Raw genomic sequence first — 18,032 nt, 5'->3', positions numbered from 1 at the left:
CGGTATAATTAAATGTTCATTTTATTCGTTATTTTTCTATGGTTTCTGTAATTAGGATTTTAATAAATAAAACACATTAAACTACTGAGATATATATTTTATGAAATTATAATTTAATATAATTTTCATATCACATAATGACTTTAATAACAAATGTCAGCAATGTAAGCAAGTATTCGCAATCAACAAATTGTGATTTTCCACCATAAATGCCAAAATTCCACCACGTCCGACTCAAATGGCAAAAGCTAATATTTAGCATAATGCAACTTGATTGGTCAGTATTTTATGTAATACTTGATTACATTACTCTGGTAAATGCTTTGATAGTACCTTAAAAGCTAAGTTTATGTATCATATAGTGGTATCACACTTCATGGTAATACTTTGAGAACGTCCATACTTTTCAGTAATCGAAACTTCGACGTTTGCCTATGAACTTGGATTATCCATATTTTTTGTTTAGGAAATATTATTTTTTTGGGTATTGTCACGTTATTAAAAGTTGGGTCTGGGACAATTGAAGATACACATTAAGAACGTTTAATCTACTTGTAATACATGCCAATATTAAGAAAAAGGATGCACAGTTCATAAAAATATCTTACCCTTTCACATATGCGACATAAAAATAAATTTTGTTCGGTTTTCCCCATTTTGATTGTAACGTTTATTGCTTAAGGATTTTTAAAAAATCGTCAATTGCTTATAAATATATTTCTTAGAAAGTGTTATATATATTTTTTTATTTATTTATTAGAGTAAATAAATAGGATTACGCTAGCATGGACGCTTAAGTAGGCGAATTTTGAGAAAAGTCCAACGGTTGCGGATATATTTATTTAAACTTGATTATATAATATATACCTTTGCAAAATACATTATTTAACAACTGCCTATACAAAATTTGTATCTTTGACTTGAACACAACGTCTCACGGAGATATTCAGTTTTGGTTTACGTCGTCCCCAAGAATTAAAATAGAAATATACAAAAAAAAAAGTAAATAACCTACGTATCATTAAAAAATTCACAGCACTTTAAAAGAACTAAAGGAGAACAGTCTGTAGAAGTAACGCAGTAAGGAAAAGAACCTTTGCCGTTTCAAGTTAGTGTTCGTCGTGGGACGGTCCATAAAATATAAGTTCCGGAATCTGACCACCCTGGACCCCCGTCCCGTTGGTGCTCTCGGAGGAACACTGGAACTGAAATGTCACCTGACCGACGGTCACCTCGCTCATGCCCTCCTGCCCGAAGTAGCTCAGTTCTCCCCCATCGAGAATTGCGGAAGCAGTATAGAAAGATTCGGGTTCAATTTGTATAGGGTTGTCAAAATAGACGTGAAAGGTGTTGCTCGAGCCATCCGAGAAAAATTTTGTGTTGTTTTCCGCTAGAACTCTACCAAGGCGTTTCAGTTCAATCTTCACGTTGTAGTCGGCCGCACCGTTAGAAGAGCCATACAAACCAAATCCCACAACAAATATTCTGCGGTCCACTGAAAATTGGATACTGTCACACCGACCGCGGTACCTCCATTGGTTGGACCTGTAGGCGCAAGACTGAAATCTGTGGCAAACCTACAAAGAATAGTTGTTATCATTTTGAAGTACGTTTTTAAATCAATCTTACCTGAGATTTTAAACCGGCTCTGGGTTTTATAGGGTACTGCAGATTTGGTTTATTGTTTGCCGTAAAGTGAAAAAATATGTCTATCGTTTCCTGTTGCGTCAAGATTCCGATCTGAGCTGCACCATTGGCGAACTCCTCTAGAGTCATCGTAGGTATTCTGATGAGGTATAAAGCGTTTCCGAGGACAGCTCTTTTGTTTTGAGGGCTTGGTTCTATTTCTCGCCTTCCACATTCAGCCGTCGCCCAATTTAGGGCGGCCTCTAATAAATTCATCTCTTTGCAGTTTAGCGTCTCTCGACCTAACACGGACTCTAAAGTGGACATATCGATGTCTACAAAACCTTCCGATTTCAGAGCCATTTCGGCCTAAATAAGATAAAGGCTTTAAGTACATGGCATTATTTTTTGTGTTAGTAATTTCAGTTTTTTTATGCTATTTAAATGCCAATGCCATTATGTTACTGCGTAACTGAATTGTTAGTGTTAATAGGGTAGCGGAATAAGGATTGGGCACAATAGATTTTAATAATAAATGAGTCCAGTATGTTTTTGCAATCCATATATTAACAGACAGTGATATACATACATTAATATTACATCATTCAAACATCAAAATGCTGTAAATATGTGGATTAAAAACACAGTGGAAAAAGCAACGAATCGGTCAATTCAAACCAAAGTTTGAAATATCAGTTTCAAATTAACCGATTACATATTAACAAATAATATTATGTACAAAAATAATTAATACATAAGATATGTATATAAAATGTTGAGCGTTTTTCATAATCTTAAATGATCACATATATTTTTCTTAAATTCAACTTGACGTTAAATTTAATTTTCCTGACAAGACATTGATCAGCCTTTAATTGTTTACAAATCAAGGGACATGGCAGTTTTAGCTAATTACAACATAAATTAGACATATAAGGTCTTTGAACATAGATGACTCATTGTACTCTAGATTTTTTATATAATCTCATAAAAGACACTTCTAAGCAACAATGCAGGACCATTTAAAATTAACACCTATAAAGTTTATATCTATGGAATTCTGGGCTGTAATTGAGCACTAAAGCTAAAGTGTCTTTTATGTTCATATTGCTCAGAGTTGGTAGTGAGATCTAGGCATGAAAGGGAGTGAGTTATGCTTACCTGAGCGTCGATAACTTCCCAACAACGCTGCATAAGCTCAGGTTCTTCAAACAGTCTAGATTGGCTTAAGAGTAGGCAAGCATTTTTTGCCGTTAGGCTAGTTTCAAGGTAATTTACGCAAGCACGTGCTAAATGAGGTACAATATATTTTTTGGCTACATAAAGAGTTGCTAAAACTGTGTCTGCTTCCAACTGAATTTCATCACAGTACAGGTACCTGCAAATATTTGCAATTGCAATTAAATATAAAAAGTGCTATAAGGTTATACATACTTAAGTAAAGTTAGGAATGCTGATGGTTCCACATCCGGAACTTCAATCTCTTCTTTACATTCTGCTAGCCCACCATAAAACATAGCAAAGAAGACCGAGCTGCCCGTGGCAAGAACATATTTATGTGCAGGGATAACTTGTGTAGCACCAGGGGATCCTACAATAAATCGAATGTCTGCCATTAGATCGTTGTTGAACATAGCAGCATTTCTTTCCCGTACAGTGGGTTTAGAAGCCTGCCAGTTCGGGTCCAGGGTTCCTGGCGGTCCAACAGGAGATACACATGGGCTTGAAGGTGGTGATCCTGGAGCACTGGCAGGCTGCATCACCTGCAGACTTTCCCTCTGTGAAATGACATGCGGTGGTGATAGACTAAGCGAGCCATTATTAAGTGTTTCTGCTATAAAAAATAAATTTATTAGTCCCAGAACTACTTAAATATATAACAGTATAGTTATATTCAAGAGTAATGCAATACATTATTTGGGTCAGGTCAGAAGTAGCGTATAATTTTTGCCGTTAATTTAAACTGTAACTCGATCACAACTTGATGAAGGCGTCATATTTGTTTTTTCATAACGTGTATACGTACTTGATTTTTTCGTAGATTTTACAGTTACGAATAAAACGTTCATTCTTCAAAAGGAAGGCATGGGTGTAAACAAAATAATCAAATTGTTATTTATATTCGTTTAGAACCTGCGCATTGCACTCATCTATTTACATCTGCAACGCCCTAATCACGCAATCAGAATAATTATCTTACCGTTCATCCACGCGTTTGTCTGCGACACTGCCATATTTTCTTGAGAACGTTTCACCGGTTTTGTAGATATTTTTGAATACAAATTCGACATTGCCATTGTCAGTTTATGGAAATTATTTTCATGTTAACTACACCTGCCCTTCGACACTATTCGATCGCCATCTTCCTTTATTACCGTCGCGTCTTGTTGTTCTGTCTCTTTTTCCGTCCCTCGCCGTGCCACGCGAGCATGGCTGTGGACGAATTCTCGCCGTTTGCACCACGACAAAATCATGGCCGTTGGCGTTTCTCTTGATAAAACTTACAATCGTACTGTTATTGTAATTGAGATCTGAGAATCATTGAATCATTACTTCATGAATTAAATGGGATGATACTTTCAATTTTACTTTTTCTGTTTTCAAAGCAGGCAATGGTATACCGGGTAGGAAACTACCGATGGTCTATCTGAAGTTACGTGAGAGCGATAAAGTAAGCCATAGAAATCCATGTGATAGACAAGGATGGGTATAGTGAAGGCGTCTAATAGTCGCCGCCCATTTCGCCCTTCCACAAATAAGAAGTGGATCTTATTTGTGGAAGGTACTTTCCTAATTCCTACCCGGTATATCAAAATGTGTAGTCTTCATAAAAACATATTTTTAAATTTATGATAGTTCAACACAACTTTTAGCAGTACTATAATACCGTAATACTTATGCACAATAATAAATCTAGTTATGATTTTTAATATGCATTTCAAAGTTTGTTGACTGACTCAACTTGCCGGTAGCACTTTACAGATTACGATCATGTTTTAAAAAATTTTTTGAAAAATAGTGAGGATATTTGGCATTTCACAAAATGGGATGCTTTTTCCTGTTTATCAATTAACTGTAGGGCTCTTTTATTACTATTCTATATTGATAATAATTGGTGCAATTGTAAAACTATATGGGCGCACGGATCTTTTTGACAAACCGACAATTGATGAATTATATTTTTGTGTTCATAAACTTATTTACACATTAATTATGACTAGAGCAAATTTATTCGTATAACATTTGTGTGCGTACTATGCTCAAATTAGTATCTATCTTAATATAAATCACTAAGGATGTACATTTTTTTTATAAATAGGTTTTTTGGACAAAGAATTGTGACCTTGAACAAGTCAGCCATACTAAAAAGGAGTAGATTCTACTTTGTTCTATGGGTCTATGACTACATTCAGCCGACAAAATCGATTTGATGTATTTTGTACTGTGTTTTTATCGTGTTGCCTTTATTGGGCATATAGGGCTTGAAAACTCGTGTGTTTATTGGTTATTCATGTGAATAACCCATTTTTGACAGAGGCGTTTTTGAGTATAAAGCACATTGAGAACATTCATTTTTACAAAAAATGCAATTTGCCTCGGTAAAAATTTGTGAAGTTTCGTGAACAAAACTACAATATTATTAAAATAATATTGTTAGTAGTAGAACTGCATCTGATAATGTCAATACTCAGTACATATTATTGAGTCATTACTAAACAAGTATTAAGAAATAATTTTATCTACATTTACCCATGGGTGCAAATGTCTTCACTACTTTCGTTGACGTTTGGTGAAATCTTCGAATTTACATGTACTCTTTTCAATCAGCTTCATTTAAAATTTATTGTTACACTACTTCTAATAAAATTGGATTTAATATTTAATCACTAGCAAAGGAACGACGTCAATGATACAACTGATATAAAACGCTTGAAACTAAAAGCCATTGTTTTCCGTTACTGGCTATTTCCTTAAACATGCTAAAGCAATATGGAAATATATGTGAATTAATTAGCATTTAAATTACAAAACGATGTTCCATTATGTATCTAAGTTACTCTGACATAAAAGTAATATAGAGGGTGATTTGTGATTTTCTTGGCATATACGAGTACCTATATTAATCCTATACAGTGCGTCCAAAATGAGATACATTAATTAGTAAGTATTGATATTTCAGTTATTGTTAAATTAAGTTTGCAAACTTTTAAGACAACTTTAATCATTCTCTCTTTTATACGTTTATATAATTTTATATTTTCTTCATCTTGATCTGACCGATTTGTATAGTTTCCGGTTTATTCTTGGTATAACGCAATTTATCTAAATTAAAAAAACTATAAATGTCAAGTGCAAACATCAGTTAATTATTTCTAAAGGAAATAAATATACCTATTTAGTATGTAGGTAGTTTCTTAATTCAAGTGCATTTCCTTCTACATTTCGCATAAAATCAATGTCAAGTGCCGAATGAGTTGATGAAGTAAAATATCTAAAATATCCAATAGAGAAATCATAAGTGATGAATTTTATTGTTACGTTACAGATTATTTTATTGAAATTAAAACGCCGATTTAACGGATTAATCAACGTTTTTTATACAAGATAAAATAGAGACAACATTTTGACATAAATAACGAGAAATACAATATGTAGTTTATATTCATTGCTTTTCAAGATAAAAATGATGAATGTTATTTTATGTTTTGATTATTAAGTAACTGAACGCCATTTTTTAGAAGCTAATAACTTTGATAGGCAGAATAATTCCAGAACACAGTCCTTGATTGATCCTTTTGTCTCAAAGATTTATTATACATTTTTAGTTTTGTCATAGGTGGAAAAAATATGAATTGAATAATAATATGCACAAATAAATCAATTCTAGTGAAAGCTAATTAAGTACATTAATAAAATTTACGATTAATTTGTTTAATTTACGATTAATTTGTCTTAGGGTTGCTAACTGTTGTTTATTACTTTTAGGGAAGACTGACAAAAAAAAACGTAATGATGATTTTTAATTATTTGTTTTTATTATTATTAGATATTTTGTAATGGATGCATAATGTTTATACTTATAGTACGCGTGTTCTAAGAAAACCAGGCAAGAGAATTTGATGAGCGTGTTGTACTTAGTTGTGTGTACACAATTTTGTCACTTCTTTTTATTGATATTACTATATTTTAATTAAATGACACGTCATTAGTAAGTACTTAGAGACTAATATGTAATAAAAATTGATTTTGAATTAAATAAATTTGTCTTTTATTTTATTTAAGCCACTTTAACTATGAATGAAAATGTATTAATATAAAAAATATCTTGATAGAGATTTTGTAATTATCACTGCGTTTTATAATCAGATTTTTATTCTAAAAGTTACTAGAGCTTTGCCAGTAAATTGTGACAATTTCTTCTATAATTTACTGGGTAAAAAATTCATACATGTATTATAAAACCTTTTTAAGAATTCTTTCGTCCCATTTTTTAGTTTGTACTGTATATGTTAAACTACTTATAAAGGGTGTCCTATAATTCAATTACCAAATTTCACAAAGTGTTTCTCGGTCAAGGTCTAGGAGTTCAAATGAACTAGGGGTCAATTCTGATTCCTTACGAATATAGAGCAGCTTGAACACAACTTGTTGACAAAGTTTTGGTAATATCATCTAATAACTTTTGAAATATGTTTATTTTCTTTTAATATCTTCTTAAAGTTTACGTGTCGGTGTCAAATTTAGTACACGTTATTGGTTATGAGTTTTCTAGATATGGGGTGTTTAAGTTTGAACACATGCAGCTTCGTTTTTGATTTTCCATAAAAATATGTGGACGCAATAAATTTGTTAGGAGCACAGTTCTAAGGGTGAAATTTCTCCCCTATTGTTTTTTACATTCAAGATATTTTAAATTTGATTAAACATTATGGTATTGGGTGAGCCGTAAGTGGGTTTCTTTAGATCATATCTTTACAAAAGTACATTCTGTTAAGAAAAATAGTAAAACGTCTCGTCATAGGTAATGCCAAATGTTACAATCAGTACATATGAAATTAAAATTCAAATAATCAGCTCACTGTATCCACGGTAAACTTTTAAGGCTAATTTATAAGATTGGTACCTAACTTATACTACTAAATTTGGTATTTTAATAATGAGAACGTGGTGTTTATTACAAAATTCTTGAGATAGCCTAAAATATATGTTTGTAGAGTTACATAGAAATACATATAAATTATTTATGTGTATTTTATTAAGTTAGAGTGAATTATTGATTTTGGTTTCAAAGGTGATTTAATTGAATTAATTATCCGACGTCACGATTATGTGGTTCTTAGTGGCTGTATCGGAGGTACGCAGCCACTGTTTAGCATAATTAGCGATTTTTTATCGTTACTTAGTAAAGTCAGTATCAGTCTACGTCAAATATCGGACATAAGACATAGGTTTATATGAGGCACGATATGATCTTTTCCAATTAAAATGATCCAGTAATTCATCTCCTGCAATATTTCTACGTGCAGCCTGTATCTACTAAAAGTAAAATTGCAGAAAAACCAGTATCTGCGTTTAATTTTCAAATACTTTCCTAGAATAAATCACGTTTTCTTCAGTAACATCGCAAAAGCAATGTTATTCGTGTGTACACTAACCTTTTCAATGTACATTCAATGGTCTCTTACGTGAAATATTGGGTTGATGCAATATAGACGTAGAAATACGAGATGGATCAGAGTCTATGCAAAGCTAGGTATCCTGGAGACAAGAATTAAAAAAAATCACCCAAATTTGGATATTTGTTCTGATTTTAAAGAAAATTATGATTTTATCATTTTTTTAAAGTAGTTTTTATTGTAAATATAAAAGAAAAATACCTACTGAGAAATCGTAATTCTCTAATTACTAATTATGAATGTGACTGAATTTTCCGAAAATCATGAAATAGATCTTAAACTAAAATAAAAAGAAAATTGCACTGAAATGCTGAATATTTAAATGGATCTCCATTTTCCAATTACATACGGTCGTTTTTTTTGAAATGTTATTAATATGTATATTGTACATACTATAATGTATTTACGGTATTGATAATAAAAAATCTAGTTGATATTTAAAAAAAATTAAGTATGGCTTGTCTGATCGTTTGCGTTGATTGAAAAATAGAATTTTGTTTGCTAATAATATTCAGAAAAATGTGACTAACTTTTTTTTCTTCGATTTTCTTCCGATTTCAAAACTCGACATCCCCTTACAAAGTTACAAATTTTTAGATTAGAAGTACATTAATGTAACTTCAGGTTTACCGAGGGACTATCTGGCCCTTAACAGTTTCATGAAAAAAATTTAATCGCAAAATAGGCTATGACGTTTAAGCAATTTTATTCCATGAATCGTTCAAAGGATCATTTTAGATGAAAAAACAGGGGAGTGCTATTAAATTAGTGGGTGGAAATTGGAGATAGGGGTGAAAATGCACCCCTTTCAGTTTTCTAATTGTAGCTCGAAAACGAAGCAAAATTTCGCTATAGTTCATAGGAAAAATTATTTAGAGAATTGAATTTCCCATCGAAATGGCTTATTTAAAAAATTTAAAAGGAAAATTTTATGCAAAAAATCGTTAATCAACAATTCGAAAAATAAAGCAAAAAATTCGATTATTTGATTTATTTTACTTTTTTGCCTCGTTTTTTTTTTTTTTTGAGTAAAGATAGGTACCTATAGGCATTGCTTCATAAAAAAGTAGATAAAATTTCCTTCAAAATAAGAGGTTGCAAAGTATTTTTGGATGAAAATTGACTGATATATGGCCGCTCAAACTTACAATAAACCAATTTTTCGATTTTCGTCGCGTTTACCCTTATACGTTTTAATTCTATTTTTTGCAAAAAAGAAAGGTAATAAGACTTTCAAGGATTTTCATCATATGACTTGTTCGAAGAGTCATTAAAAATGAAAAAACCGCGGGGTGCTATTAAATTAGTGGGTTGAAATTGAAGATAGGTGTGAAAATGCACTTTTGCAGTTTTTTAAATATAACACGAAAATGAAGCAAAATTTCGGTATAGTCCATAGGAAAAATTTTGTAGAGAATTGAATTTCCCATCGAAACGGCTTATTTAAAAAATGTAAAAGAAAAATTTTATGCAAAAAATCGTTAGAAAACAATTTAAAAAAAGCAAAAAATAAGATTTTTTGATTTTTTTTACTTTTTTGATTCTATTTTTTTTTTAGTAGAAGTAGGAAGAAAATTGCTGTACAAAAAAACTAGATGAGATTCCCTTCAAAATGATGCGTTTTCAAAAGTTTTTGGACTAAAGTGACTGAGTTATAACTGGTCAAACTTAAATATTTTAAGATTTTCATCGTTTTTAACATAAGAATTTATAATTCTTATTATTTTTACAACAAATTGGTTCTTTACTTAATAAAAAATGATTTCAAAAATTTTATTTTCACAACTTGTCAAAAAAGTAAAAAAAATAAAAAAATCTTATTTTTTGCTTTTCTATTTTTTGTTTTGGTATTTTATCTGAAATCTTTTTATGGATGAAATGTAGGAAGGGCCTTATGCTAACCATATATGTATAGATAAATCCAAACAACTCTGTATAGATACATCGTTATGATTTATAGTTACGCTTAATTTGTACTTGTCTGTGTCATCATGTGTATGAATAGACTTTTTGGGGCGATTACTATGATTGCCTACTAACCTTCCTGATCATGCACCACGTAATTCTGGTAGTAATCCTCCCTGTTATCCACAAGCTGCTGTTCGTCCTCCAGCGCGAATAGATCCTCCAAAATGGACACGCTGCTCTGCGCGGGTGGTCCTTGTCCTTTACTAACGAAATGGGCGCACCTGTACAGCAGGTACCATACGTCAGCTTGTCCCAAGATCCAGGCTAAGGCATGCTTTCCCGCACTCAGACCCGCTTGTTCGGCTCCCAACATATCACCAAAGGGTCAGTTAGACACCTTTCGCACCGTTTTCCAAAATGATTTGCCACTACTCGCCAAACTTATTTTTTTTCGTCTTTGTCGTGTCTACTGACCCGAATTTTCACTGCCTAGCAAATATATCTAGTAGCCATTCCGCATAATTTACATTTTGTGCTTTACATTTTTCATGAGCCTGAGTCGACACGGATTGACGAGCAAATCGAGTCGCCGGAGTCAGCTGGCAGGCATTCTACGACTGGTACCGTATGCACTGGTACGCGCTGTGCCGTATTCGGTTTACGTGAACGGTACTGCTACAGGTACCACGTGTCGGAGTGAACTTGAAACGGAACTTTCACTTTCCGCGGATCGATCAATTGTGCCTGCGAAAAAAAAATCGAGAGGTTAATGAATTCCAGGAAAACTTATGGGGTGAAATTATCTTCCTTTTATGTCAAGTTGTTTGTATTATGTATTTATTATGTCTAGAACCTGAACATCCTGCTGAATATTTTTTTTTCACATTAGAGATACAGAAAAGCTTAAGGTAGTGCAGAATGTAATTGTATCAGTATTTCAATTGAATTCCAAATTTTTTTTTAGTGAAAATCGCTCTTTTCATAAATCGGATGTGATTTTTATTTGTGATTTTCAGTTGTATTTTTTTTAACCAACAGTTTTATCAAAGGAATCAAGGAAATATTCTGATTGGTCAAGTGGTCGGTTATACGTCTCCAAAAAACAAGTAAGCAACAGTGGCGCGCACAGAGGTAAAATGTAGTACCTACATAATATGTGGAATTTAAAAAACAAATTGGATTTATAATAAATTACATTTAAAATAAATAGTTTATGAGAATAAAGGAATTTTTGTAGGAACAAGGGTGCCAGACGTGAACTGATCCATTCGTCCCTTCATAATGTATAAAGAAATTATTCAATTTCTAAAACATTTAAAAGCGTACTGCATTGGTTCCCTTGACAGGCAATGATTTATTACTTTGCATCAAATATGATCCTACTATAGTTACTTTCGTAGTACCTCTAGATTCGAAGGCCGCTCTGTGCTAAGAGTTGCAAAATAATTCGTTGTTCCAATATGTACTGAGTAGCTGTGATAATTAAGATATAACACATTTTATAGGTTATATCTCACCCATACATTTAGTATTTCATAAGTTGTCTATGCTTGGAGTCGTTTCTATAGTCTGTGGGTAAAGAGCGACCCCGCCACATCCGAAGATCCAGGCAAGGACATTGGCGCGTTATTCTTCCAGCATGTCTATACAGGGTGTTAATGAACTTATGTCAAAAATTGAAAGCGGTGAAGGAGAAAAACTAAGTTAACTTATGTCACAAACTTGTATCGGAAGTTTAAGGTCATAGAGAAAAAATCTAATTAAAAATGTGTTTAAAACTGTTTTGGAACTGCTGAAATACATGTATTTTATCGTTCTTACAAAAAATTCTGTAACACTTTTTACGAGTTTGTAGGTTTCCTATGAGCCGGTATCATATTTACATTAACTCTTCTAAACTTTCCGATTCTGCTTTAAGTTGATACTGTTGTCTTGATTGGTGTAAATATTGATTGATTATACCTACTTTATTTGCACATTTAGTAGTAAACAATCATATTTTACGTTTTTAATAAAATTCTAGAACTACGTCTTCCTTTATAACATTTCCATGGGTTTGTTTATGCATTTCCGGAGTTACTGATTAAATTGGAAAAAAACAAAAACACAAAACGTTTTAATTAAGTATCATGATGATAATAGAGACGATGTCGATGTTTGTGTGCAAATAAAATGATAGTAAATGTGTAAAATACCTGATTTCTATGTTTTTACTGTGCCATTGAATATAGAAAATGAAAAAATGAGGTTATTATTATTTTATTATTATTATTTTTCAACTTAAGAAAGTAATGAAACAAAATACAATGACTATTTCAAATTTCAGTAGATGAACTGAATCTTTTTTCAAAATATGATTTAATTATGAGCGGAACTTTCCGATAATTTTTTTTGTTCTTGAAATGGAGGGAAGCTGGACATTTTTCTGAAATGTTGATATGTTACTTAATAAATTATTTTAAGTGTAAGTGGAGTATTTAATTTTTTAATAACTAGCGATTTTTGATTTATAGATCAAAGTTTATTTTTTTAATGGAAATGGTTGGCCATGATCTAGTTGACCCATTGACTATATGAATTTGTTTTTCTTCATAGCCAACCATCTACGATAAGGGCATCGTATTCTGTTTCGTCATAGACAATTTCAATTTTTTTTAAAATTTACATTTACTTTCTACTATGTAGGTATACCTACATACGGTATACATTTTTTTAGGTAAATGATATATATTTTTGCAAAGAGCAGAACGCCTTTTATTTTTAACTAGACCATAATCAGGGTTGTCATTAAAAATTTTTTGATGTATAATCGAAAAAAATAAGTACGTCACTGTTCATTAGAGTACAGCCTATGGCATTGATATCCATGGCCATTTATGGCACTTTTAAGTTTTTCTAGTAATAATTTTTCCGAATAAACGAAAAAATAAGATTTATGTTACATTTTAATTATTATATACCTATCTATTATTTTAATTGTTGGAGATAATGTTACAAATAAAAGTTTTCACTCTTTCAAAATCACCGAGAAAATATAAATATTATTATTATTGCAAGAATATAGCTCTTAATAAAGCAATTTATAGTAAAATTAAACGCTTACTGCGAATAATCAGATAAGCGAATTATTTAGAGGTATAACAGATATTATTACGATTAAAATGAAGCCTTTTCCATGTTTTAAAATTATTTAAATCGCTTTGTTATGAAAATCTGATAAACCATCTATTCCAGATATCTACGGCAGATAATGAATTCTCTTTACATTATCGTGTCTTGTTGCGTTTTCGAAGTTTAATGTGTTACAGGGTGTTTGAAAAGTTGGTACAAAATTTAAGGAGGTGAAAGTAAAGCCAAAAGTAGTAAAAAAAGTTCCTATAAACATTGGTCCTCCGGAGCACCGTTATTGAGATATGGCCCTCCAAAGGAGTCTTATCGTTTGGATATTTTTTAAAATAACTTTCTTTCTGAATAAAATAATGGAATAAAAATTGTAGGTAATAATCATACCATAAGGGTCTTTAACTATCATAAGTTTCATCAAAATCGGTTATAAATAAGGATAGTTTTGTAACTACCCTTAACAGAAATATTTTTTATTCCTTTGAATTGAATGAAGAAATAATATTATTTTTTAATGATTCGACTTTTTTGAAGAAAAAATGTCCCTACGTTTTTTTCGAATTCTGCGTTTAGTCAGAAATAATTATTTTTTAAATAATGTATGGTTCAGAACAGTAACTATGATTGTCACTTTCGCGTGCTTTCGTTTAAATTCTTACATTTTTTAGTTGTCATCTTGCTGCTTGACTTTGCACTTCATTCGATTTTTTACTACCACGGTTGCTTGATAATTCAAAGGAATAAAAAAAAAATCGAAAAATTTCTGTTAAGGGTAGTTAGAAAACTATCCTTATTTATAACCGATTTTGATGACCCTTATGGTATGATTATTACCTACAATTTTCATTCCATTATCTTAATTAGAAACAAAGTTATTTAAAAAAATATCCAAATGATAAGACTCCTTTGGAGGGCCATATCTCAGTAACGGTGCTCCGGAGGACCAATGTTTTAGCAACTTCTTTTAATATTTTTGGCTCTATTTTCACCTTAAATTTTGTACCAACTCTTCCAAACACCCTGTATATTGAAAATTGAAAGAAACGATGGTTAATGGTAAAAGTAATATAGTGGATAAATAATTGTTGTTGTTTATTTTTGATGTTTGTTTATCTAATGTCGCTACTTTTACAATGCCAAGTGAAATCTTTGGTGAATGAATTTATTTAAAAAGATAACATATTTTGTACATATCTAGACCGATCATATGAGAGAATAGGTACGTGCCTATAATTTACAGTATTAGTACGGTTTTATTTTAAAATTTTATATTTAGATGACAATTACATGTTATTTTTATTATTGGTACCTAAATATGTTTAGGTATTAATTTTTAACGGTACAGAGCAAAAACTGTCTCAAGATCTCAAGATGTGACAGTCAACACTCAATTGTTTTTGAGGTACGAACCTAAAATTAAAAAAAATCCCTACAACTTATATCCTTATCTATTTTTCGTATTTCCAATAACGAAGAAAAAGTGTGGGGCAATTTTCGAAAACGAATAAATATATAATAAAAATTCGGCGTAACTTTTCAGTTACACCCTGTGGACATAGGTTATTTCTTTCTGATGACCAAAGTTATGTAGTGGTCTTAAGTTCGTTCAGGACAAATGTATGTCAAATCAGTTTGATACTCTTGTTAGATTGTATTGAATACACCTATCTAGTATAGTTTCTGTCATATCCTAGATTCTCAATGTACGTCTGCCTTTTACTTTATGATGGAATGAAGGAGTTAATTTGGATGCATGATATAAATACATAGTCAAGTTTTAGGCCACCCGCAGGCAGACAGAACCCTTGTCAGTTGATCCGTTATAATCGAAATATACAAATCATGTAAGTGTACTTCGGTCGTCGTCCCATGAGAAAATAACCAAAAATATTAAATGTAGGTAAAATATATAATAATACTGCGCTTTTGCTATTATAACTCTTATTCTTACTAGTTCTTGTTTCAGTTTAATTTTAAAACTACCATCGAGTAATAAATGATTCAAATCATATCAGACATGCTTTAACTATTTAATATTTGAATAAAACTGATTGAATGAATAATATTGTACTTTCCAACAACACGAAAAATTGTTCAAAGCATTGAATATATAAAACCAATTTATACAGGAATTGAAATATGTAATTAAAAGGAATAAATTTTGTAAAATATGAAAAGAAAACTGATACTTCTAACACCAATTTTTAAGTAATCGTGGAAAATGTCTCTGTGCCCTATTAAGCCCCACACATTTTTTTTGGGAGGCACAATTTTAATGATATTTTTAAGCATAGTGGTTTTCTATAGAGTCAGTCAGTATCACTTAAAACTCCAATATCCCAAATTTCATCAACTTATGATGCAGTATAATTTTTTAGAGGCTTTAAGTTTTTTAATGAACTATCGGTTTTCGTTCAAAAATTTAGGAAGCACAGAAAATGCCTGAAGATGGATGATGAAAATTAGCTAAATGTCGACACTGCTGCCTATAATTGGTAAATATAGTCTGCTTATAAGTTATTTTAGCCAGGGTTTAATATTTTCACAATTTTAGGCTCTAGTAATTGTCTAATTTTTATAATTTTTAGACATTTTCAGTATGCTAGATTTTTAATCTCAAAAGAAACTTAATAAATTTAAAATTTTAGGCTCGCATAAATAATATACCTATATTTACATTACAAATGGATAAAATTTGAAATACTGGGGTTTTAAGTGATGATGATTAAGCGTAGCCTATCCTTCTAAGGAAAGAGAGACGATTTATCGAACTTGAATAAAATTCGGCTCAGGAGAGTGACGGGACTCATAACGGGACACTGTCACTTTCGGAAACATCTGCATAAGCTAAAGCTTGTAAAGTCCGGTCTGCCGAGGATGTGATTCGGCGGATGAAACTAGAGCATATCCTGGGCGAGTGCCCAGGATTTGCACGTGGTAGAATGACGCTCCTGGGGAGACCTTATTTGGAACCCAAGGAACTGAGAAAAGTTTCAGCAAGGAAACTTTTGGAGTTTGTCAAAAGGACAAAACTACTTGCTGAATAGGACTAGTAGTGGGACGCACAATAGACCTACTTAGGCCGTGGTGCCATATGATTTATTATTAGGACCAACCACTAGGAAAGAAGAAGAAGAAGAAGCGTAGCCAAATTTTGATTTCTAGGGTATACAGGGTGTAACTTTGAGTGGAGGTCATAGAAGCACGTATCAATAGTTCATTTTTTCAAATTCCGTCGTAAAAACTAAATTTTGTATAACCCTTTTTTTTTAGTAATTTTCATACCCCACCGCTGGACAAGCTAGTGAGAGTGTGGGTGCTCGCCACACAAACCAAATAACCTTAGCGAAAAACACAAACAGTAATCAATAATTATTATAAATGAAATACATGAATTTTATAACACTTCTCTGAATTCAAAGCTCGCGTAATCTGTTAAATGTGTAATCCGTCACTTTTAATTGTGGATCTCAAGATACGGAGTTCGTTTGGAATTTAATAACGAATTGTTTTCTGTTTAAATATAACTTCAAATTCACAGTTAGATGTACTCTCTTCTAATGCCGAACAACAACTGACCCCCTTTGCTTCGTCACCATTGCCACTATGGGCCACGCGACTCGAAATCTTGGCCAAAATTCGAAATATCAAACGATTGGTCTATAAAGTATTACTTGAGGGTTTTCGAGGTCGCTGATTACGAATTTGTAGTGAAAATTTCAAAATTCAAAATGGCGGATTAAATATGGCGGCGAAAATTTAGATTTGTTGACATATTTGGCTATAAATGCTAACTTCGGGGTTTTCGAGGTCGCAGATTACGAATTTGTGGTCAAAATTTCAAAATTCAAAATGGCGGATTAAATATGGCGGCGAAATTTAGATATGTTGACATATTTGGCTATAAATGTTTACTCGGGGGGTTTTCAAGGTCGCAAATTACGAAAAGAATGTCTACATTCATAAATTCATTGTTGCAGTTATAGTTGTTAAAAAAAAAAAAATAATAATAATAATATCTCTACTCCTCATTCTAACTACGAGAATTAGCCCAGAAGTCAGAGACTTGTGTGGGAGAGGAGGCGGCATATTATTATTACGCAGACCGCATTTGCGCCCAGGAACGACTTATGTTGGTAGGCCCTAACCACCATTCAGTGCAGGAATGAGGGAAACCTGGAAAAGCTCATTAATTAGGGGGGTAGTCAAATGCCAACCGGTGTCGATCTCTCACATTGACCCAAGCCAACATTCTTCCACTCTACCATACCTGCACAGAGGGTGCCAATCCTCCGTACAAGCATAGCTAATCTACGGTCTACCGGCCGCGGGATTCGAAACCCGGGCAGATCGACACATCGATTTAAGTACTGACGCCTTAAACCGTGCGGCTATCGAACGTGTATTAATTTGTCATTGCATTTGCCTATCTATATCTATGAAAATATACAAATATTTATTTGCTAAATTTACATTTAGATTAACTTATAAAAAAGGTGGATATCAATATTACAAGAATTCGAGCATGTTTTACCATTCACGCATTTTAGTAAAGTTCAAAACGATTTTTAGCAAATAACGATTTGCTAAAAATCGTGGATTCTACATGCATTAAGTACCACCTATCTTAGAATCAATGAATGGCCTTGTAGTTCTACATATCCTACCGTTTATATAATCCAGTATCAATCTATATAC

General features: G+C 32.1%; 1 protein-coding gene across 7 annotated transcripts; it reads right to left on the bottom strand.

Annotated features, from left to right (window-relative positions):
- Positions 1-740: 740 nt before the first annotated feature.
- Positions 741-10,865, bottom strand: LOC108911135 (BTB/POZ domain-containing protein 6). Of its 7 annotated transcripts, none has more exons than XM_018715973.2 (5): positions 10,344-10,865; positions 3,061-3,460; positions 2,788-3,004; positions 1,630-1,995; positions 741-1,577 (listed from the first exon to the last, which is right to left on the bottom strand). In XM_018715973.2, exons 1-5 carry the CDS (start codon positions 10,582-10,584, stop codon positions 1,110-1,112), a joined length of 1,692 nt encoding a protein of 563 aa, XP_018571489.1. In that variant the 5' UTR covers positions 10,585-10,865; the 3' UTR covers positions 741-1,109. The 7 variants fall into 7 exon arrangements, with proteins under 7 accessions (XP_018571489.1, XP_018571490.1, XP_018571496.1 ...); XM_018715974.2 differs by having other exon boundaries at positions 3,061-3,457; XM_018715980.2 differs by lacking the exon at positions 10,344-10,865 and adding an exon at positions 5,377-5,527.
- Between the last annotated feature and the right edge of the window lie 7,167 nt (positions 10,866-18,032).

The sequence above is a fragment of the Anoplophora glabripennis genome, unplaced genomic scaffold (assembly GCF_000390285.2).
Source record: "Anoplophora glabripennis isolate ALB-LARVAE unplaced genomic scaffold, Agla_2.0 scaffold613, whole genome shotgun sequence".
Lineage (NCBI taxonomy): Eukaryota > Metazoa > Arthropoda > Insecta > Coleoptera > Cerambycidae > Anoplophora > Anoplophora glabripennis.
This window is presented reverse-complemented; position numbering and strand designations above follow the sequence as displayed.